Genomic DNA, 24,376 nt, shown 5'->3' with positions numbered 1-24,376 from the left:
AATTTACACACAATCACTTTTGTCTCTAAGAAAGAGTTCACACAACTGTATCATCTTATTTAAACAAAGTCTTTAGTTTTGTTTTCTTCACCCCCACACCCGGCCGTGTCATGCAGCCCGTGGGATCTTAGTTCCCCAACCAGACTATGAACCACACCCCCGCAGAAGCGCGGAGTCTCAGCCCCGGCCAGCCAAGAAAGTCCCCGAAGTCTTCCATTTAAAGCAGCACTGAAGTCTTTCAGACACAAATGCCCTCTGCTCCCTCACGCTGCCCACACCCCCACGTGGCTGTAAAGAGAAAATTCTGAGAAATGGATCTCTGGGTGGCACAGGAAAGGCTGAAACGCTGGAAGTCAAGTCTTCTCTGGACTCACAACAACATGAAAGCAAACATTAGCGTGGGATTTTACAATTTCCTGATCATTTTTGCTTAGCCCCTCTTATTTAGTGCCCTGGGCATTCCGATGCACTAGGCAGGACAGACACGATCATGATCCAGCACCCAGTAGTGAACGCTATGTGTTAAGGGATAAACCGGACTTCACCTCCTTACTGAGGGCATCTTCAGAAACCCATGCTGTTTGAATGTTGTACATAATCGAGGTCCTAAGTTTTACAAAGAAACAAGTCAAGAGGTTAGAGCCCAGGAAGCAGCAAAGATGGACATGAAAGCTCTCTTCCCTGCTTTACCCAACCAGCCCAGCAACTGGGAAAGGCCAGGCACATGGGACTCCCTGGTGGAGCTGGGCCACGCAGTGTCTGCAGGGCAAGGCCAGGCCCTGAGCCAGAGCAACACTGTGGTTCTGGGAGACGTCTCCTCGTCTGGGCCCAGGATCACAGAGGAGGGTGGAGCTCTGCCACCAGTAACAACAGCAGGAGAAACCGCAGCGCTTTCTCCACTGAGCTGGTGGAACTGCCGGCGTGTGGAGTCCTGCGAGCGTACCGTGGTCACTGCACCTCAGATGTGCAGTCCTGGGCAAGAGAACATTCTTGGGGTAGTCCTCCGACCAGAAGCTAAGGTTTACATTTAAAGGCCTGTTAGAAGACGGCACAAAGGACTCGCCTGATGGCTCAGGTTCAAGCCTGCCATCAGCCCTCTGCCAACCCTGCCAGCTAACACCAACTGCCACTCCTGCAGCCTCCTTTCATTAAGGAAAGCATATTCTTGGGGAGTGTGGGGCAGTGCTGACGGTGGTCAAAGGTCAAAGTGAGAGTAAGTTCTAGAAGTGATGCACAGCATGCCAACTACAGGTAAAACCATATTGTGTATCTGAAAGCTGTTAAGTGAGTAGATCTTAAAAGTTCTCACCTCCAGGAAAAAAAAAAAAATCTAATAAAGTGAGGTAAAGCATATGTTCACCAATCTTCCGTGGTAATTATTTTACAATACATACATACAGGAAACCGTTATATTATATACCTTACACACCCAGTATATACGTTGGTTGTATCTCAATCAAGTTTGGGGAGGGTTCAGAGCATATTCTCCTCAGGCAAAAGGCTCTAATTTCTAATCAAACAAAATCTTTATCTAGAGAGCCTCAAAGTCAAGTGTTGAAGCCGAGTTAATCCAGTAGACCAAGTCTGTTCCCTGTGTCTTTCATGAGTCTTCTGATGCTGCTTGGTCTCAGCTGTTTTAATGTTGACTTTGAAGCAAGGTTTTTCACTTTCCTCTTTCACCCTCACCTGATCCTCAAATGCAACATGCCCCCAAATGAAGTCTGTGTTGTTTGTCCCAGTCATTCCCAACCATTTATCAATCTGGGAGTCATCCTGGGTTCCACCCTACCTGCCATCCACAGCAACCCCATAATCTGCCCTCTTCATCCTCACTGCCGTTACCTGAGCATACCCTCTGTGCCTAGGTCCCTGCAAAAGCCCAAAGCCCCAGCTCCCAGCCCCTCTTGTGATTCAGAACCTACACCACACAAACAGAGCTTCCGTGAATGCGTGAACCTGCAGGCCACCTCCTGCATTCACTCCCTCAGCTGCACCCCGCCACCAACAGGACAACAGGATCCCTTACTTGGTATGCAAGGTCCCCCTCATCTGCTTCCTTCCCTATTATGCTGACTCCTGGACAAATGAGTCTCCTCACAAATTTCTATTTACCCTTCAAAATTGCTTATAGTTCCTCTGGTCTGAACTGTCCCTGAAGAACCCCCTCACATTCTCCTCAGAGCTTCCAACACCTGTACACACCTCTACCCAAACCCTTCACTGAACAGGAATTTGACTTATACTTGACAAAGAGCACCTTGACGACAAATATTTTGCCCTTTACTCACATGTTTGACAAGCGGACTCAATATATATTTTTTGACAGGCTGTGAAACAAGAGAAGACTTACACTACCACACCTGCCTGTTAGACACACTCCAAATCTGTCAAGATGACCGAGTTCTGTATCTGTTCACAGTGACACCAGCCAGCAAACACAGTTAACAGAACAGAAAATGCTGGCGCCCACAGCCGTACTCGCTCATGATGCTGTCATGTGGTTGGACATTCTCGAGATGTCTTAGAGATGAACTAAAACAAGCTGAAACACCTAAGTTACTCACACTTTAGCTCCAGCCTCACTAGTTCACTCACTCTTTCTGTCAACTAACAATTATTAAACATTTTTTTTCCAAGAAAAAAATGCAAATACTGGGGGAAAATGAAGACATAATAATCACCTAATGAAATCCCTAATGTACAGAGATTGTATAATTACCCCCTGAAATCCCAGAGGTGCCCTTTAGTGAAGAGAGGTGGTGGAGAACCCTGATGGGCCTTCAGAGTAAGGGACATGGTATCTTCTGGGTCAATGGAAAAGTCCCCTGAAGACTCTGGAGCCTACCTCCACAGCAACCACTGCAGCTAATTCAGAGAGGATGCTGCTCTTTGACATCCTTAACACGTGCTCACATTTTAAAAACCACACACACACACTTTGTTGTTATTCAGTCGCTAAGTCATATCCGACTCTTTGCAACTCCATAGACTGCAGCATGCCAGGTTCCTCTGTCCTCCACTATCTCCTGGAGTTTGCTCAAACTCATGTCCATTGAGTCAATGATGCCATCCAACCATCTCATCCTCTGTTGCCCCCTTTATCCTTCTGCCCTCAATCTTTGCCAGCATCAGGGTTTTTTCCAATGAGTCGACTCTTTGCATCAGATGGGCAAAGGATTGGAACTTCAGCTTCAGCTTCAGTCCTTCCCATGAATATTCAGGGTTGATTTCCCTTAGGATAGACTGGTTTGATCTCCTTGCAGTCCAAGGGACTCTTAAGACTCTTCAGCACCACACTTCAAAAGCATCCATCAGTTCTTTGGCACTCAGCCTTCTTTATAGTCCAACTCTCACATACATACATGACTACTAGAAAAACCATAGCTTTGATTACAAGTTTTGCTGGCAAAGTGCTGTCTCCACTTTTTAATACACTGTTTAGGTTTGTTATAGCTTTTCTTCCAAGAGCAAGCATCTTTTAATTTCGTGGTTGTAGTCCACTTTAGAGAATCTCATAAGGCTTTACTTAGGAGACTTTTATTGTTAAGAGAATTTATAGTGTTTCAATCTCCAGGGGGGAAAAAAGAGATTTTAGTGCTTATAGGAACTTTAAGAATGATGCATTCTCAGAGATCTAAAATTTAAAGACAGAAGATAAAATAGCACTGTGTCTGAATATATCAACTAACAAGCAATCTGGCACTTTAACACTCATTACCTGTCTCTCCACAAACAGCACTCAGTAAAGAGATACCTGAACTAATCAAAGAAGATGTAAACTTATACCCAGAAGTTGGAAAGGCACTTTCAGATAGAGTAAAAAAAGAGAACACAGTGTGAATTTTACTAAGCAGACAGCTTTCAATTTATGACGAGCACACACTAAAATACTTAAGTGGTACAAAAGTAATTGCGGTTTTGGACCATGAATTTTAAACCATTATAACTAGGCTCAAACATATCTTTATTAATCAAAATAGGAACCATTACAATCAACACATTTTTACCAACAAGAAATAAGTTTGTTTATTCCTGTAATGTAAAAATCCGTGCTTCAGGATTCGATAAACTCTTGGAAAGCATTTTCCACCTCTTCCTGGTTATGGAAGCATTTTGCCTGCAAAAAGTTGTCGAGATACTTGAAGAAGTGACAGTAGGTTGGCAAGAGGTCAGGTGAATATCGCGGATGAGGCAAAATTTCATAACCCACTTGTTCAACTTTTGAAGCGTTGGTTGTGCAATGTGAGGTCAGGTATCGTCATGGTAAGAACTGGGCCCATCCTGTTGACCAATGCCAGCTGCAGGTGTTGCAGTTTTCGGTGCATCTCACTGATTTGCTGAGCATACTTCTCAGATATAATGGTTTCACTGGGATTCAGAAAGCTGTAATGGATCAAACCGGAGGCAGACCACCAAATAATGACCATGACTTTTTTTTGGCACAAAAGTTTGGTTTGGGGAAGTGCTTTGGAGCTTCTTCTCAGTCCAACCACCGAGCTGGTTGTCGCTGGTTGTCATATAAAATCCACTTTTCATCGCACATCACAATCCCATCGAGAAATGGTTTGTTATTGCTACACAGAGTAAGAGAATATGACACTTCAAAACGACCATTTTTTTGATTTGCAGCCAGCTCGTGAGGCACTGACTTATTGAGCTTTTTCACCTTTCCAATTTGCTTCAAATGCTGAATGACCACAGAATGGCTGATGTTGAATTCTTCAGCAACTTCTTATGCAGTATGAATATCAGTTTTGATGATCCTTTCAATTGGTCACTGTCAACTTCCAATGGCCAGCCACTGCACTCATCTTCAAGGCTTTCATCTCCTTTGCAAAACTTCTTGAACCTACCGCTGCACTGTACAATCATTAGCAGTTCCTGGGCCAAATGCATTGTTGATGTTTCAAGTTGTCTCCGCTGCTTTACGACCCATTTTGAACTCAAATAAAAAAATTGCTCAAGTCTGCTTTACATGGAACATCATTTCCCTAGTCTAAAATAAGTAATAAGTCACTAGCAAAAAAAAAAAAGCGAGAAATGCACACTAAAATGATATATTACATAACCACACTTATTTAAGAATATATTCCAAACAACAAATTCCAAGCAAAGTTCAACAATGTAAAATCGCAATTACTATTGCACCAACCTGATGTATATACATACTGAATATTGTCATTCTGTGGCTTCAAACTTTTGAGAAAGTATATACTGCCACAGGACCAAAATGAGTAAAGCAGCAGCATCTGCACTAAGAGTAACTTAGGGGAATTAACTTAAAGAAGGACATAAGCAATCTATTTAAAGAAAATTATAAAACCCTAATGGGAGATAAAGATAAATGGGAAGACATGGGAGGATTCTAACTGGAATTCTAAATGCAATGATGGAGACCTGGGCCCGGTTAACATGTAGATTTGAAGCATCTTCAGACTTGATAAAATCTACTGGCAGAGTCACAGGCGGCGGGAGTGAAAGCAGCAGACGCGATACTGAAGCCAAGCAGTCTGGGAGGCAGACGGACCACACACCATAGAGCAACGTCAGCTCCATGCAGACCTTTCTGGCTGGCTCATCCTTACTTGGGTTTGGGGCCCAGTTTTTTTTTTCATAGCTAAAACTTGTTTCTGCAGCCCTGATGATTATGAATTTTTAAAAAAATGATAGTAAAACCTCCCAGAAATATAAAGTTGGCACAAATACAAAAGAACACTTTTAAAGGAAAAATATCTTAGTTGCCTTTTCTTTATTTTTTAAGTCATAATATTTAGAATAAAGGGGTATATGTACTTATTTTAGTTGTAAAATAAAGCTCAATGTGACTGTTACAGATATGAAGGGTATGATTAAAGATAAAATGGGCTTTTTTAATTTAAAAAATATTTTAATGGGTGGAAAAAAGCAATAAAATACAACATATAAAAATTCACTATATCTGAAAAGTTAAAAGAATAGTCCATACAGCTGGCAAATTGATACTATTTTAAAATTTCAACCTAATTCATAAATGAAGATGGACTTCCCAGGTGACACAGTGGTAAAGAACTTGCCTGTCAACGCAAAAGACACAAGAGACATCGGTTCGATCCCTGGGATGAGAAGATCCCCCATAGAAGGAAACAGCAACCCACTCCAAAATTCTTGCCGGGATAATAATCTCTTGGACAGAGGAGCCTGGTGGGTTACAGTCCATGGGGCCTCAAAGAGTCAGACATGATTGAGCACATGCACACATATAAATGAAGAAATAAAACCAAAAATCGTAATATATATTACATATTACTTTACCCCTTAGTTATCAAAAAAAAAATTTTATGACTCCATATGATTTACCACTTCCAGAACTCTTTTTAAAAAATCTAGGGTTCATCACTTGCCAATCCTTCTGGAAAAAAATCTGGAAATACACAACAAAAATTTTAAATTACTCTTGTCGTTAATCTTATTAATCCCCCTTTTAAGACTATAGCACCAAAAACTAATCCCAAAGGAATTTCTACAAACAGTATGTTAACACTATTTATTCTAAGAAAAACTTGAAAATATTTTTTAAAGTATACCCAATGAGCAAATGATTAAACAAATCATAATACAGTCATATGAAAACATGCTACTTAATCATCACAAATGACAAACTCAGCTGAACTAACGCAAACACTCCCTGAATTACAGGGGAGCTATGTCTGCAGGTCCATAAACACTAGGCCACACTCATAAAGCAGGCATGTCCACCAAGGGCTCTTCCCGGGAAACACTACCAGTGCCTCTTCAGCTCTAAGAACATGACACGCGTGACCCTACACTGTGAATGAAACAGCACAGTGTTCAGCTAACACCAGCCTTACTTTCACTGCTGTGGTTCCCATAAGCAGGTTGCTGAGCCTCCTCCACGCGGAGCTGAGACACATCAAGTCCTGCTCAGCCTGGGTCTCAAGAACAGGCCGTACACGGCGCTCAGGAAGCAGGTGCAAACACCAGCCTGAGCACACCTGGATCCAAGGGGCTGGGCAGCAGGCCAAGACAGTGAGAGCACTGGCCTAACCAAGCACCCAGTCTTCTCTCCCAGGAGCCTGTGTAAGTGCGAGCATGTGTGGCTCAGTACCAGAGGATGAGTTCACACCCCCGAGTTCTGAGAAAGCCCCCAGACATGGAGGAGAAAGACCACAGCACAGGGTCAAGCATATATACATAGTCAGCATTGGGGATTTATGACATTTATATTCAGGGTTATGCTGTTGAGAGGATTCCCTTGTAGCTCAGTTTAAATGCTGCTTAAATGACTGACTGTTAGAAACAGCACGTTAGCAATGAAAGGAACTCTAAGTTTACTGTATAAAACGTATATGTTCAAATGAGACAGCAAATCAAGAAAAATATCCAGGTGTGAGAGTTTGCATTTGATGAGATAAACCATTTAGAACACACTTCTAGATTCTTTATTGTTAAAAATCATTTTTATAGATCTTTTCTTGGATGTGGACCATTTTTAAAGTCTTTATTGAATTTTTTACAATGTTACCTCTGTTTTATGTTTTGGTTTTTTGGCCACAAGGCATGTAGGATCTTATCTCCCCTACCAGGAATCGAACCTGCAACCCTGCACTGGAAGGCGAAGTCTTAACCACTGGACCACCATGGAAGTCCCCACTTCTAGATTCTTAACCTGAAAGGTTCAGTTCAGTCGCTCAGTTGTGTCCAACTCTTTGCGACCCCATGAATCGCAGCACTCCAGGCCTCCCTGTCCATCACCAACTCCTAGAGTTCACTCAGACTCATGTCCATTGAGTCAGTGATACCATCCAGCCATCTCATCCTCTGTTGTCCCCTTCTCCTCCTGCCCCCAATCCCTCCCAGCATCAGAGTCTTTTCCAATGAGTCAACTCTTCACATGAGGTGGCCAAAGTACTGGAGTTTCAGCTTCAGCATCAGTCCTTCCAAAGAAATCCCAGGGCTGATCTCCTTCAGAATGGACTGGTTGGATCTCCTTGCAGTCCAAGGGACTCTCAAGAGTCTTCTCCAACACCACAGTTCAAAAGCATCAATTCTTCGGTGCTCAGCTTTCTTCACAGTTCAACTCTCACATCCATACATGACTACCGGAAAAACCATAGCCTTGACTAGACGGACCTTTTGTTGGCAAAGTGATGTCTCTGCTTTTGAATATGCTATCTAGGTTGGTCATAACTTTCCTTCCAAGGAGTAAGCATCTCTTAATTTCATGGCTGCAATCACCATCTGCAGTGATTTTGGAGCCCCCCAAAATAAAGTCTGACACTGTTTCCACTGTTTCCCCATCTACAAATGTTCTTTGAGAAAAAATCTAATCAGGATAGGCAAAGCTAGAGAACAGGTAATTTGTGACTTGGGGTTCAGGAAAGGCCCCTCAAAGTAAGCAACCTTGAATAAGGTAGAATCTGAGTGCAAAACGGCACTAAATGGGTGGGGGCCCCACTGGGTGTAGCCAGGCCCTAAGCCTGAAGAGGGAGGTCTGCACCTCAGGGAGGTAGGAGGAAGTAGGTGTTAACCAAGGCAGACAGGCGAAGGGATCTAATGCTTGGAAATGTGATTCTGGCCACGTGTGGACTGAAGGGACGCCCAGAGGAGAAGTGGGTAAGCAGCTAGCTCAGCACAGTAACCAGAATCAGAGGGCAGTGGCTCAGACCACGGTCAGCAGCAGAATGGGAAGAAGTGACTGGATTAGGGATGCATGCACATTATTTACTATTTTTATATTTATAGCTATATGCATATATGATACGTATATGTTAATGGATCATGTATTACTTTTTAAATGAAAAAGTGCCCATATATGTGATATAAGCAGATCTCTATTTTTCAATTAAAATGCAGTAAAACACAAATGAACTAAAAAACTATGCATAAGATAATTTTTCTTTAATGATTCAGAAGACACTCTGGAATACCTTAATGTCTTGCTGCTGCTGCTAAGTCGCTTCAGTTGTATCCAACTCTGTGCGACCCCACAGATGGCAGCCCATCAGGTTCCTCCGTCCCTGGGATTCTCCAGGCAAGAATACTGGAGTGGGTTGCCATTTCCTTCTCTAATGTCTTAGGATCATATTATCAATGTCAACTACCCTTGCAGTGCAGAAGAATAGGATTCCCAATTCATTTAAAGCTACACAAACTATAATTTATTGTAATGGCTTATTTCAGAAAAAAGTAAAACAAAAATTTATTTACCAGAAGCAAAAAAATAAAAAACCTACCTTACATTTCTACATTCTGGAATTTCATAATGAACTTTATCTTGCATGTTTGCTACAGCTGTGGTCATATTTTACATCTAAATTGTGATACGCATGCATTAAAGTTCACTGCCAGGTTAGCATGTAGCAGAGATCAGAGAATTATGAATCATAACAATTCAGTCATGAGGGAAGAGCTTCCATGAGAAATGGAAGCCAAATTTATATTTTAGGTAAGAAGGAAGGTAAGAAGTGACTGAATCAGGGTTTGCTTTAGCAGAAGCTTAAAGTCTAGACCAATCTCAATTCATTAAAATACTCTGCCTATAAACCTTTAGAACTCAAAATAATGGATTTTAAGTACTAAAAGAAGCCCAGGTATGAAATGACAGATCCTTTTTATATTCAGAAAGCTAGACAAACAGAAGTGATAGAAACATTCACAAAGTTAATTTTATTATGATTTTCTCTATGTACTTCATTTTATTATTATTTTCAAGTTCAACTATTTGTCTTCACAGATTTAAAAAAAAAAAAAAAAAACAGTGAAGAGCATTTACTCTTTGGCTCACCATGTTTTCAGCAATAACTTGACTTGTGTCTTGCTTGGTTAGAAACACAGCAGAAAGCAGCAGCATATATACAATGACTAACCCAGCCAAAGTGTGGAGAAGCTACATCACAACATCAGTTTGGGCCCCGTTTCAATCATGATCTGACTATTCTAGCTCAGCCCTATGATGGGATAAGACAAGGCCTCACCTTTGGAGTCAAAGCTCCTCCCCTTCACAGACAAGCATGAAGCGCAAACTCTCCTGCCAGCAACTCCAAGGTACACGCACCTATGTGAGTACAGCCTGCGCACAACTCCTACCTCTCCCGGGTCAGCTGTGAGCAAGCCTTGGGCGAGTCCTGCCACCTCCCCTGATGCAGTGGGTCCATCTCCCCCATCTCCCAGGGCTGGTTTGGAGCAGCAGTCTTAGAGGAAGTGGCCTGGCAGCAGACACATGGTTGTATGTGTTTGCATAGCAAACCACTATTCTGATGATTTTATCACATGATTACTGAAGTGAAGTGAAAGTCAGTCACTTGTGTCTGACTCTTTGCGACCCCATGGACCATATAGTCCATGGAATTCTCCAGGCCAGAATACTTGAGTGGGTAGCCTTTCCCTCCTCCAGGGGATCTTCCAAACCCAGGGATCAAACTCAGGTCTCTCGCATTGCAGGTGGATTCCTTACCAGCTGCGTCACAAGGGAAGCCCTAACTGTGAAGAAGTATCCCCAAATTTAAGTTTTGGCCCCAAAACATACAGCTTAGTTTTAATCTCATTGTTCATTTCAGGAAATCTAGCAGTTACCATTTATTGAGCATCTTCTCAGGGTCAAACTCTGTACCAGATACTTCAAAAATGAGATAAATATACACTGTCCTGTTTAGTCCTCACAACAGCCCAATATGCATTTATTTTAAAACTTGGTGAACTCTTTTTTAAAATACACTTCTTTATTGGCTGTGCTGAGTCTTCACAGGTACGTGGGCTTCTCATTGCAGTGGCTTCTCTTGCTGGAAGAAAAGTTATGAGAAACCTAGACAGCGTATTAAAAAGCAGAGACATTACTTTGCCAGCAAAGGTCCATATGGTCAAAGCTACAGTTTTTCCAGTAGTCATGTATGGATGTGAGAGTAGGACCATAAAGCAAGCTGAGCACCAAAGAATTGATGCTTTTAAACTGTGATACTGGATAAAACTCTAGAGAGTCCTGTGGACTGCAAGATCAAACTAGTCAATTCTAAAAGAAATCAACCCTGAATATTCATTGGAAGGACTGATGTTGAGGCTGAAGCTCCAATATTTTGGCCACCTGATGCAGAGTCAACTCATAGGAACAGACCCTGACGCTGGGAAAGATTGAGGGCAGGAGGAGAAGGGGAAGACAGAGGATGAGATGGTTGGATGGCATCACCAACTCAATGGACATGAGTTTGAGCAAACTCCAAGACAGTTTCAGTGTCCAGGAGCAGACAGACCTCAAATACACTCACCTGGCCACTGATGTTCCCTGAACTATGCAATCCTCTCCGGAAGTCCTCCATGTGAGGGTAAGGATGCTCGCCCATCTGCACGCTTCAATCCCTCTCAGGAAGTCCTCCCAAATGAGGGTAAGGATGACTGCCCATCTGAGCTCTGTGATCCTTCTCAGGAAGTTCTTCCAGGTGAGTGTGGGGAATGCTCACCCATCCAGGAATGCTTATACCTCCATGAGAAGAGAAGTCCTCAGGGACTGCCACATGGGAAGTAGCAGACAAAGTGAGGCAGGGCTCCCACAGTCAGGAGGAACCTTCGCATAATCATGGCCTATCTCAAAACCATGCTCTCCATGACATGTTCTGTAATAACCCTCTTCCATCACAGGGGCAGTGATTCAGGTCCCCGTGCAGACCTCACTGTGTAGTCCACTTGGCTCTCTCTCACTGAAGGTGCAACCGAGGTGGCTGTTCCACTGTGACAACACTGGACCAGCCACTATCATGTGGAAACGTAGGATGTTCACCACCACAGGGAACACTGCGTGAGAGGTCACTGCCCCAGGGGCCTGGGGCAGTTCACCACTCAGTCCTCTTGCAGCAGAGACCTGGCCCAGCCAGGCACTGACTCAACAGGTTTTCTGCCCGAAAATGTCCAAAATAGGGTTAATTGCCATGTTCCATCACCAAATTATATGTCCTTCAAACACATAATTTTAAGAGTCTGCTTTTGATTGTTATTCATTATACTTTAAAGAAAGATTCGTCCTGAAGTGCTCCGCTGGGTGTTCCCTCGGCAGCTTATGTTTCTTCCATCAGAGCACTACCACTCTTCAGGGTCTCTGCTGTTGAAATTCCATCTTGCTCTACTAGGTTGTAAGGCAGAAAACGGTCACTGCTGACTGCTTTCACCCCTTGCTTCTAGGTCACGCGTGCGTGCTTCAGTCTTGTCTGACTCTTTGCAACCCTATCAACAGGTTTCCCTGTCCATAGGATTCTCCAAGCAAGAATACTGGCATGTATTGCCATGCCCTCCTCCAGGGGATCTTCCCGACCCAGGGACAGAACTCGCATCTCTTGTGTCTTCTGCATTGGCAGGTAGGTTATTACCACTAGGCGCCATCTGGGGAGCCCCAAGGCAGAGCCTTATTTCCTCCTGGGACCACCACTCCCTACTCTCCACTCTCCTGCTAGAAAAGGGCTGATTCCCTCCACCTGGCTCGGGCCTGGCCAGTCAGAGCACTGCCTCACTTTGACCACAGTGATGGGTTCAGGTTCCGGCACACAATTAAGTCCACAATCAGTTCAGTATAGTTCAGTTCAGTCGCTCAGTTGTGTCCGACTCTCTGTAACCCCATGAATCGCAGCACGCCAGGCCTCCCTGTCCATCACCAACTCCCGGAGTTCACCCAAACTCATGTGCATCGAGTTGGTGATGCTATCCAGCCATCTCATCCTCTGTCGTCCCCTTCTCCTCCTGCCCCCAATCCCTCCCAGCATCAGGGTCTTTTCCAATGAGTGAACTCTTCGCATGAGGTGGCCAAAGGACTGGAGTTTCAGCTTCAGCATCAGTCCTTCCAAAGAAATCCCAGGGCTGATCTCCTTTAGGATGGACTGGTTGGATCTCCTTGCAGTCCAAGGGACTCTCAAGAGTCTTCTCCAACACCACAGTTCAAAAGCATCAATTCTTTGGTGCTCAGCTTTCTTCACAGTTCAACTCTCACATCCATACATGACCACAGGAAAAACCATAGCCTTAACTAGACGGACCTTTGTTGGCAAAGTAATGTCTCTGCTTTTGAATATGCTATCTAGGTTGGTCATAACTTTCCTTCCAAGGAGTAAGCGTCTTTTAATTTCATGGCTGCAATCACCATCCGCAGTGATTTTGGAGCCCCCAAAAATAAAGTCTGACACTGTTTCCACTGTTTCCCCATCTATTTGCCATGAAGTGATGGGACCGGATACCATGATCTTAGTTTTCTGAATGTTGTATTTTAAACCAACTTTTTCACTCTCCTCTTTCACTTTCATCAAGAGGCTCTTTAGTTCCTCTTCACTTTCTGCCATAAGGGTGGTGTCATCTGCATATCTGAGGTTACTAATATCTCTCCCGGCAACCTTGATTCCAGCTTGTGCTTAAGAGTGGTGTAAGAGTCAAACTCAACACTTTTATTGGGGAAGAAGAGTCTCTCTTTTCCTTCAGAGTGAGAACTAGGTTGCCAAGGACAACCATGTTGAATGAGCCTGCCTGCGAGGCCCACACACACAGAACCAGAAAGACAGAGTCACCAGGCCCACTCCTCACATCTGGATATCCCCTAGATGTTCTCAGTTCCATGAGCCAGCACAGTCCTTTCACTACCTCCTTAAGCCAATAAGACACAAGCAACTCCTGCAACTCAACTCCAAAAAAATAAACGACCCAATCAAAAAATGGGCCAAAGAATTAAATAGACATTTCTCCAAAGAAGACATACAGATGGCTAACAAACACATGAAAAGATGATCAACATCACTCATTATCAGAGAAATGCAAATCAAAACCACAATGAGGTACCATTTCACGCCAGTCAGAATGGCTGTGATCCAAAAGTCTACAAGCAATAAATGCTGGAGAGGGTGAGAAGAAAAGGGAACCCTCTTAGACTGTTGGTGGGAATGCAAACTAGTTCAGCCACTATGGAGAACAGTGTGGTGATTCCTTAAAAAACTGGAAATAGAATTGCCCAATGACCCAGCAATCCACTGCTGGGCATACACCCTGAGGAAACCAGAATTGAAAGAGACATGTGTACCCCAATGTTCATCGCAGCACTGTTTATAATAGCCAGGACATGGAAGCAACCTAGATGTCCAGCAGCAGATGAATGGATAAGAAAGCTGTGGTACATATACACAATGGAGTATTACTCAGCCATTAAAAAGAATACATTTGAATCAGTTCTAATGAGGTGGATGAAACGAGCCTATTATACAGAGTGAAGAAGGCCAGAAAGAAAAACACCAATACAGTATACTAACACATATATATGGAATTTAGAAAGATGGTAATGACAACCCTGTATGTGAGACAGCAAAAGAGACACAGATGTATAGAATAGTCTTTTGGACTCTGTGGAAGGAGCGGGGGGATGATTTGGGAGAATGGCATTGAAACATGTATAATATATAAGAAACAAATCGCCAGTCCAGGTTTGATGCAGGATACAGGATGCTTGTGGCTGGTGCACTGGGATGACCCAGAGGGATGGTATAGGGAGGGAGGTGGGAGGGGGTTCAGGATTGGGAACGTGTGTACACCCATGGCAGATTCATGTTGATGTATGGCAAAACCAATACAATATTGTAAAGTAAAAAACAAATAAAAATAAAAAAATAAAGTGCAAAAAAAAAATAAAAAAAGAGTAAGTTTCCTGTGCCTGCAACCAAATATATCATAATCAATAAAAGCTATGCTCATCTTGTTCGCGCCTATAACCACAGCATTCAGCATGGCAACTAGCACACAGAAGATGCCTAATATTTTTTCAAATGAACTGAATAAAAACTTAGGGTCAAAATATTTTACACAGGTATTTACACACACACACACACACACATATATATAATGTCTTTTATTCTTCTCTCTTTTTTTCCGGCCATGTTGCTATAGTTTGCAGGATCTCAGTTCCCAAACCAGGGATTGATCCTGGGCCCCGACAGTGACAGCCCAGGATCCTAACCACTAAGCTACCAGGGAACGCCCTACATGGGTATTTTTATCTTTTAAAATTTCAACAGTAAAACAGTCACCACAACTCACTTTCACTAGGAAAAAATATGAAAAGCTGATTTTCCAGACATAATCTATACTGGAAAAGAAGACTTCCATTTATAGTAATAATTATAAGCCCATGGAGCTTAAATGAATTTTATGTTACACAAAGTCTTGGCATTTCCTTCCAGATTAAACTAAATCTATGATAACCACTGTTAGGTGGCAACATGAATTGCTTTATACTTTTGATCATTACAAAAGGGACATGGGCTACCTCAAGAGAACATCTGGCTCTGGGTCATGTCTTTGAAAATTTAATTGGCTTTTTTTCCACATAAGAGAAATAAGACAGCTGTTCAACAATAGGGCCGAATGTTCTTAATAAATGTCACACCAAGTGAGAACGGATTTTCTTTTTAATAATTAAATTCCCCATTCTTAAGACATGAAGGAAATCCATTATACAAGTGAAACAGCAGAACATAAGCTGGGGGCAGGGGGAACTAATATTGAATGTGGTTTCAGTATAAATTCATTACCGCATTTTGCATTGTTTTTCAAGGCACTGGGATGGATCTGCAAGGATTAGGCAACACTTCCATCCTTTCTGCACCCAACAATGAATTTTCATGATCTCTGGTCATAGTTATGAAAGGGTACAACCTAGGACACTAAAACAAAGGCAGATTACTGGTGTATATGATAATAAAGCTGAAACGTTAAGGCCTAACTCAGTGTTACTAAGCCCCTAGAATTGAATGCCCTTCTAAAACCATGACACGCCAAGAAGAAACACACGATCTTTTATTTTTGAGTGCTAAAGCCAAGTCCCTGTTCCCATGCAGCTTACACTCAAACAGAAATGACAAAATGTCAAATACCAATCAACTTATCAGATCAATACTCTTTTATTTAATTCTTATTTCTCTGGCTCTTTTTAAAAAAGATACTTGTTTATTTATTTGGTTGCATCCAGTCTTTAGTTGGGGCATGAGGGATCTTTAGTTGCAGTGCCAAGGATTCTCTCTAGTTGTGGCCCATGGGCTCCAGAGATTGCAGGCTCAGAGGTTGTGGGGTGTGGGCTCAGCTGCCCCTTGGCATGTGGGATCCCAGCTCCCCAACCAGGGACTGAACCCATGTCCCCCGCATTGGAAGGTGGATTTCGAATCACTAGACCACCAGGCAAGTCCCTGAGCAATACTCTTAATACTAAGAATATTAAAAAAAGAAAATTTTAGGAGGAAGTGAATAATTTTTTTAAAAAAGAATAAAGGACTCAAAAGTGCTTACGGTTTTGGGACTACATTAAAGTAGGAACTAAAAGACACTACAAGAATTTAGAACCTGGAGTTGGGCAAGTTCTTAGAGACCACCTGATTTTCAGATAAAGAAAATTAGAAACCAGAAAGAAGTGGCCGCCAATCACACCTGAATGACCATGAGCCGGAACAGAACCCAGGGCCCCTCCCACTGCACCACCCATCAGGAATCACAGAGGGCTTTCAGACCCTAGGCCTCAGCATCTACTTGCTGCTGCTCCCTGGCCTGGTTTGCCTTCTTCACTGTTAAAGAAAGGAATCACTACAGCATTATTTTCATCGATTTGGTAGCAGAGAGAAGCTGCCCTCTCCAGCCTCTGGACTGCAGAGGGGGCCTCTCACACAAATCTCTACCAAGAAAGGGCTGTGAGGACTGATTTCTGCACACACACACACACACATCCCGACACACATACAGGTGATCATATCTTAAGCCTCTCCTCGGCAGGGGGGAGGATCACAAAGGACGGCTAAGAAATGTCATGGCCGTTAACTGCTCTCCGGGTAACCTTGCCCTGTGCTAAGACACACAGAGCTCTAAGACGTCAAGGAGACTTGGCAAGACACCCTATGAAATCAGGAAGAAACCACCTTTAACGAAAGGACCCACTTAACAGACAAGAATCTCAGAAGCAGTAGATTGGTCTTGGAACTAACTCAAAACAGAGGAAGAACACAGAGTTTTTGAAAATAAGTGACAGTCTCAATTCTGTCAACTGACTGAAATTCTAACTTATCCCGAATGCTTCTCTCTGTTCTTTCGCTTATCTATTTGTAGAAGGAGTTCAAAATCCAACTCCCTGTGAAGTCTGAGAGTTCATAATTACCATTTGTCCTGCTGCAAGGAAGCCATGGATGACAGAGTGCACAGCAAGGACAAAGTATGCGCTGACTTCTTCTGTAAGAGCAGTACTCTGTGACGGGTCTTCCTGAACCTAAAGAAAACATGGGTGAATTTCTCTACAACTGAGGTATATAAAAAGGTTTTCTAACTACTGATTCAAAAATCCAGATGCAATAAAAGACTGATAAATTTGACCAGATAACATTTTTAAACTTCTGTATGACAAAAAATATAATAAGAAAAGTTAAAAAGATCAATAACAAACTGGGCAAAATATTTGCAATATATATCACAAATAAAAGACTAATATCCCCAGTACACAAAGACCTTTTAAAATTTAAAGACAGCAGAGTGATCAAAAATCCTATAGAAAAATGGACACTGTGACTAGACAACTATAAGACATAAAATGGCCTGCTGCTACTGCTAAGTCGCTTCAGTCGTGTTCAACTCTGTGCGACCCCATAGATGGCAGTCCACCAGGCTCCCCCGTCCCTGGGATTCTCCAGGCAAGAACACTGGAGTGGGTTGCCATTTCCTTCTCCAATGCATGAAAGTGAAAAGTGAAAGTGAAGTCGCTCAGTCATGTCCGATTCTTAGCGACCCCATGGACTGCAGCCTATCAGGCTCCTCCGTCCACGGGACTCTCCAGGCAAGAACACTGGAGTGGGTTGCCATTTCCTTCTCCAATGCATGAAAGTGAAAAGTGAAAGTGAAGTCGCTCAGTCGTGTCCGACTCTTCGCAACCCCATGGACTGCAGCCTACAAGGCTCCTGCACCCATGGGATTTTCCAGGCAAGAGTACTGGAGTGGGTTGCCATTGCCTTCTCCTAAAATGGCCTATAGATATTTAAAAAGATGTCTGACTTCTCTCATAATAAAGGATATCAGATCAAAACTACACTGAGTCACCACTTGTCCCCTAGCAGATTAGCACGAGTTTCAGTGAAGCTGTGGGAGAAAGGAGTCTTTTCCTATATTGCTGCTGGGAATGCAAAAGGGTTCAAACACCACAGGAGGCCAACTGGCAAAATCTAACGACTTATGTTTTCACACTTCAAAGCGGCAATCCCACTTCTGAGGACTTATCCTGAAGATATACCTCCAACAATATGAAAATATACATGCACAAGTTATTTACTGCAGCATTAGTTACAATTACAAACTACAAAAAACTCTCTGAACACACAAACTTGGACACTGTTCAAATAAACTCTGGTACACAGACACAATGGAGCACCGTTGGGACAGTCTGCGTGAGCTGACATGGAGCGCTTCTAGATGCTGGTAAGCAGAAATGCAAAGGTACAAAAGAGCACATATACACACTTAGCGCTGACAAAATATTGCCAATCATATCTCAATAAAACAGAGAAAAACGAATATACAATATGCTCTTCTGTCACAGAAAGAAGAGACAATAAGGAAACATTATAAATATATATAGACATACATACACACAAGCTTATTTTTAGGTAAGATAAGAGAAAAACAAAGTAAAAAAGAATGAAGTCAGACGGAGGGAATGGACAGGATAAGGGAAGGAGTGCAGTTCTCTGGGTAGACGTTCTTATGTGGTTTTCATGTTTGAATATTCAAAACATAAAATCAGTAAGAACAGAAAGAGGAAACACTCCAAAAATCAAAGTAAAACTGAAACAAACCCAACTGTGCTTCATATAAATTACCCACACTGAAGAAGAGCAGAGGGGAATTAATCCAAGCAATTAAGAACATTTACACTTCAATATGCACACCAGCTGTGGGAGGTGGGGGCTTGCAACTATTACCATAAAAAATGGCTCAAGCAAGGAACATTAATCGATGAGAAATCTAAGGAGAAAATTCTGATAAGGAACAGGCTATCTGCATGGTTTTAAAGATCCTCCCATAAAACACTTGTCAAATGCAAGGGAAAAACACAGTACCCACACAGTAAGAGAAGCTGGACAACACTTTGACCAGGTGAGCAAAATTAACATCAGCAATGAGGGGCAGACAGATACCAGATACCATGAGCCTCCACCAGTAGCACTTATAAGTTAGTCAGCTATGGACAATTAACCTGAATTTTAAAACCCCACGTGCAGAGAGAGGGGAAAGGACATTCTTCTAAAACGTCAATGACATGGAAAAAAGAAAAACTCAAGAACTGTTCCGGATTAAAGGGGTCTAAACATACATAACGGGGGCTTCCCTGGTGGCTCAGACAGTAAAGAATCTGCCTGCAATGTGGGTTTGATCCAATCTGTAAGTCTAAACTAGATTCTGTACTAGAGAAAAAATTCTGATGAAAAGGGAACAAAAACAATATATTAACACACCAAATCAATGTTAAGTCTCCTGAAAGTGGTAACTGTACCACTGTGGTTATGTGAGAGAATGTCCTTATTCTTAGGATTCATACACTGAAATATATTGGGGTCAAAAAGCAAGAAATATGTTCTCCAACAGTTTGGGAGGGGAAATACACAAACACACACAGCACACAAGCAAGCACAAGTTGACAACAGGTCAAACTGAGAAAAGACGGAGTTTAACTTTCTTGCAACTTTTATGTATGTTTGAAATTATTTCCAAATAAAAAGGTTTTAAAATGCCTTTTGTCCATGGTTCTAAGTCATACATTAATAAGCTCTCCGGGGTAGACATGCAGCCCTGCCACAGTTACTGTCCAAAACAATGCAGCTCAACATGGTAGCCACTAGCCACATGAGGCATCTGAGCACTTGAGATGTGGCTAATACAAATTGAGAAGTGCCATATGTCAAAGACATAATATGAAAAAGAAGATAAATTATCCCATTAATAGTTTTTATACTGATTATGTATTGAAATGATATTTTAGACATACTGAACACACAAAATATATTATTAAAATTAATTTCACTTTTTTTTTTACTTTTTATACTTTTTACTGTAGCTACTAGGAAATTTCAAATTATGCATGTGCCTCATGTTATATTTCTCTTACAGTACTGATCTAATATATATTAAATTTTTTAATTTTAAAGAGCTGTTGATCTCCTAAACAAGTATTTGTTCCCTGAGAAAAATGTCAATTAACATTACAGATTCTGACTTCCCTAAGGTGATTTTGATCTTGGAAATAAAGTAGATAATTAGGTTTTTTTAAGGTTTAATTAAGGAAAAGAAATATTTAAGGCCTTAGAGACAAGAGCTCTTTGGTCACGTTGCTTAAGTAATTCTCTGCTGCTGCTGCTGCTAAGTCGCTTCAGTTGTGTCCGACTCTGTGCGACCCCATAGACGGCAGCCCACCAGGCTCCCCCGTCCCTGGGATTCTCCAGGCAAGAACACTGGAGTGGGTTGCCATTTCCTTCTCCAATGCATGACAGTGAAAAGTGAAAGGGAAGTCGCTCAGTCGTGTCCGACTCTCTCATTAGCCACAAATCCCATCTGTAGTAAATTTCCTGAAGAGGGGAAAAAATAAAATCCCCAAAATTGTGAAAATATCAAGAGAATGGTGAGACAACAAAAAGGCTTTTACACTTCTGTTTTCTAACTCTGTATGAATAAAATCAATCTCCAAGTCCTAAAAGTTAACGTATAGCATGTTATGAACAGGGGTTTCACTGGTGGCTCAGCAGTAAAGCAACCACCTGCAATGTAAGAGATGCAGGTTTGATCCCTGGGTCAGGAAAATCCTCTGAAGAAGGAAATGGCAACCCACTCCAGTATTTTTGCCTGGGAAATCCCATGGACAGAGGAACCTGGTGGGCTACAATCCATGGAGTCTCAAGAGTGGACATAACTTAGCAACTAAACCACCATCGAATAAACAAAACCTTTAAACATTTACTTCTAATACTAAGAAGTTTACAAAATAAACTTTACTGACAACAATGTTATTTTCAAGGTTATTTATTTTTCTATTTTAACCTTCTGATTAACAAACTCTTCCTTAACTCTAAAGGTATAAGAAGGAAATAAAGAGAAGCACTGAGCCAAGACAGACAAAATTTGCTTTTGCTTGAAACACTGTTTTAGGGATTATACACAGGGAGGAGAAAGGAAGGCTGGACATGAGTTTAGACAGGATTATTTCAGGAAAACTAAAGGTCCCTGGGACAAAGACAGTTTCTTTCCTCTATATTTTATTTGACCAAATCTAACTAGGCCAAGTGAAGAAAACAAATGTCAATAAGAATTCTACACAAAAGCAACAGTTAGGAAGAGAAACCAAATGTAGGTTGCCAGGAGGTTGATAAAAACCCCCAGCAGTACAGTCTTGAGCAACATACATAGGCGGATTTGTTTTGGAAGTTTGCGGTCAAGCATGTGGATGGAGCCGGCTTCCCAGGTGGCTCAGAGGATCTGCCTGCCAAAGCAGGAGTTGCAGGAAATGAGGGTTTGATCTCTGGGTCAGGAAGATCCCTTGGAGAAGGAAATGGCAACCCACTCCAGTATTCTTTCCTACAGGAAGAATTCCTAAAGGAAATCCCATGGACAGAGGAGCCTGGTGGGCTACAGTCTGTGGGAAGCAAAGAGTCAGAGATGACTGAGTACACGTGGATGGAGCCAATTAGAAACATCAAGCAGATGCACAGCACAGGTTCCCAGGCTCTCTCTCCTGACCTGCACCCTCCCCACCCATCCCAGGCCACATCCCAGAGAGATGACTTTGATCAACACTAGACAAAAATCTCCTACAGAATGTGATACCTGCTGCCAGGGCACACGGATCCATTCCTGAGCTGTCCCACGGACTCGGACAGCAGCCAACAGGATGGGCAAGCTCTGCTTGAGACAAAGTCAAGGATGCCTTGCAGATATGAAACCTCACACAGATGAGGTGCCCAAAGTCCCAGAATCACACCTGTAATAAAACTGTTGCCACAAGCTCGGCCTCCCCAACCCCTTAGCTGGGGTACCTCCCATCCTGTTCCTAACCCCTCAACCTGCCCCCACCTCACATTCTATTCCCATATTCTACAACTGAGAGGCCAACTCATGCAATCTTAGCCAAGAAGCTGTGGCTCCACCGTGCCAGCTTCAGAAGGAAATGCAGAGTGGGTAAGACATCCGAGGACAATGATCTAACAATATTAAACAAAAACTAAAACTAGAGCTCTTTTATGTCACTGTCTGTGGGTCACACCTATTGGTCACCAGCACGCTTTCAGGTGACAGGTGGTGTGATCCCTTGGAGACCAAACAATGCAGCACACTGAAGGTACACACGTGTCCCACACCATGCAGACGGGGTTCGGCTCAGACCCAAGCTGTCTGGCTTGAGAATCCATAGGTTCAGCTACTAATAAATCATGAACACAGATTCCCAAGAGTTAAAGAAATATTTCTTTCCCAGACTTCAATAATAATCTTGTTCGCTCTCACTTTGACATGATAAAGCTTGTAGCTGCTTCCCTAGGAGGCTGTTACCAAAAAAATTACCGTCTTGTACCCACATCCCTTTCTCATCCTCTTCAGCAAATATACACTCAAAGGATAGTTTCCCATGTGTCTACATTACTTTCAGGCATGATCACTTATTGCTATTGAGAGAAAAAAAATAGACAAACCAAATTGCTAAAGGAAAATATGAACAATGCCATTATTTTGACAAATTCTATTTTCTTAACAAAATATAATTAAATTATATTCTGGGTTTTGTCTAGGGAAAATAAATCTGCATCTTATGTCTTTAAGAATCTTTTAAAAATATGTCAAAATAAAAATGATCTTAATCCATTTCTTAGAAATCATCTTCAAACAAGGAGCATGAAAGCACACCCAGAAGCCCAGACCACGGCACATGAAGACAGAAAGTGGAGGAGGGTGGCAACTGGCTTCACAGAACAGAGTGCCTGCAGAGAGGTCCTAGGAGAAGGAAGCCTGGGGAGGCTCAGGGACGAGGCTCAGACACGGCGAGAGGAGGGGAGCTGGCAGGGCAGACACCAGAGGGCTTGGGTGAGCACCCGCGCAGCCGGGCAATGCTTCCCTCCTCAGGGTCAGCAGAGATGTCCCCAGGCCCTTCTTGCCCGCTGTGTTGGAACCTGAAGGCAGAGTGAACCACAGAAACCAGTCTTGAAACCACCGAGCACGGAGAAGACAATGAGCACTGAAAACAAGGGTCATTTTCTGAGAGGCTAAGAGTGTGGAGTCTGTGGGGCTCCGGCGCCGTCTCAGCTCTGTCACTTAGCACAGGTGCGTCATCACAGGTGAGCTGCTTGAGGCCGCTGCACCTCGGTTTCCTCATCTGGAAGATGATGGCAAGAGCAGGTTCAAAGTCCTAGAGCTGATGTCAAGGTGAAACGGTGCCGGCACACGGCACACACTCGATAAACACTAGCTCCTCTTAGTACCTATGTCATGCAGTATTTTTAGGAAAGAGAAAGGATAACTAAAGTACACTGGATACAAATTCTTTAGAATAGTTTAACAATACTTGAGAAACCAAACATACCCTGTTAAGCACAGCCTTCCACAATGGGTTAACAACAGAGTTTAAGTCAAAAGATCTGTGAGATGGCAAAGGAGAGAGGAAGGCATGGCTTAGACATCACATGGACGTTGAAGACACTGCAAAGGCCTTGCTGACAAATGGGAACAAGGAAAGGAAGGGCAGGGAGGCGCTGTGCTGGACATGTGACTCCCTGGCCGGCTGTGGGGCCATCTCCTGAGATGGAGAAGACAGATGGTGAGATAGGTTTCACGGCTGAGGGGTCAGTGGAGAAAGAGGCTCTCAGAGAGGACTTAATGTTTGAGAAGCCGAATGACTGATGTCCAATTCTGTATCTCAGACAACAAACTGAAGAACAGAATCTGGAACTTCTCAGGAGATGCAGGTGGAAGACATAAATTTGAGAATCGTCAGCGTACAGGTAGATCTGGCACCTGCCAACCTAGAGAGATGATCTAGAATTCAGGGGCATGCCTGGGGCCCTCCAACACTGACTAGGCGAAAAAAGGCAGAATCAGCAAAGAAGGGTAGAAAGCAGAGACCAGAAAGGTAAGAGGAAGATCAGGAGAGCCTGGAGTCCTGGGAAGCTTCCAAGAGAGTGAAAACAATAAAGTGGCCTACAGGTTCAGCAACGGGGCGTCACTGGGAACATGACCACCTCAGTGGAGTGGTAGGGAAAGAAGCCCCACTGAAGCAGGCTGACAAGTTAGAGGAAATTAAATTCAATGAATGATATTTGAAATAGTGGGAGACGAGGAAATTAAGACCATGAGAACAGACCATTTTCAG

At 42.8% G+C, this 24,376-nt stretch overlaps 1 protein-coding gene across 5 annotated transcripts in view; it reads right to left on the bottom strand.

The window, feature by feature from the left end:
* The window catches only part of TULP4 (TUB like protein 4), a 199,318-nt gene that overhangs the window by 110,093 nt on the left and 64,849 nt on the right, over positions 1–24,376 (bottom strand). For 2 of the 5 annotated variants that reach the window (XM_070796447.1, XM_070796448.1), the window contains exon 3: positions 17,147–17,254. The exons of 2 other annotated variants lie outside the window; for them this stretch is intronic. In XM_070796447.1, coding sequence (XP_070652548.1) covers positions 17,147–17,254 — 108 coding nt within the window. One more of the 5 variants, XM_070796452.1, reaches the window with a different exon arrangement.

The sequence above is a fragment of the Bos indicus genome, chromosome 9 (assembly GCF_029378745.1).
Source record: "Bos indicus isolate NIAB-ARS_2022 breed Sahiwal x Tharparkar chromosome 9, NIAB-ARS_B.indTharparkar_mat_pri_1.0, whole genome shotgun sequence".
In the NCBI taxonomy this organism is placed as follows: domain Eukaryota; kingdom Metazoa; phylum Chordata; class Mammalia; order Artiodactyla; family Bovidae; genus Bos; species Bos indicus.
The sequence above is the reverse complement of the archived record's forward strand: the minus strand, read 5'-3'. Positions and strand labels throughout refer to the sequence as shown.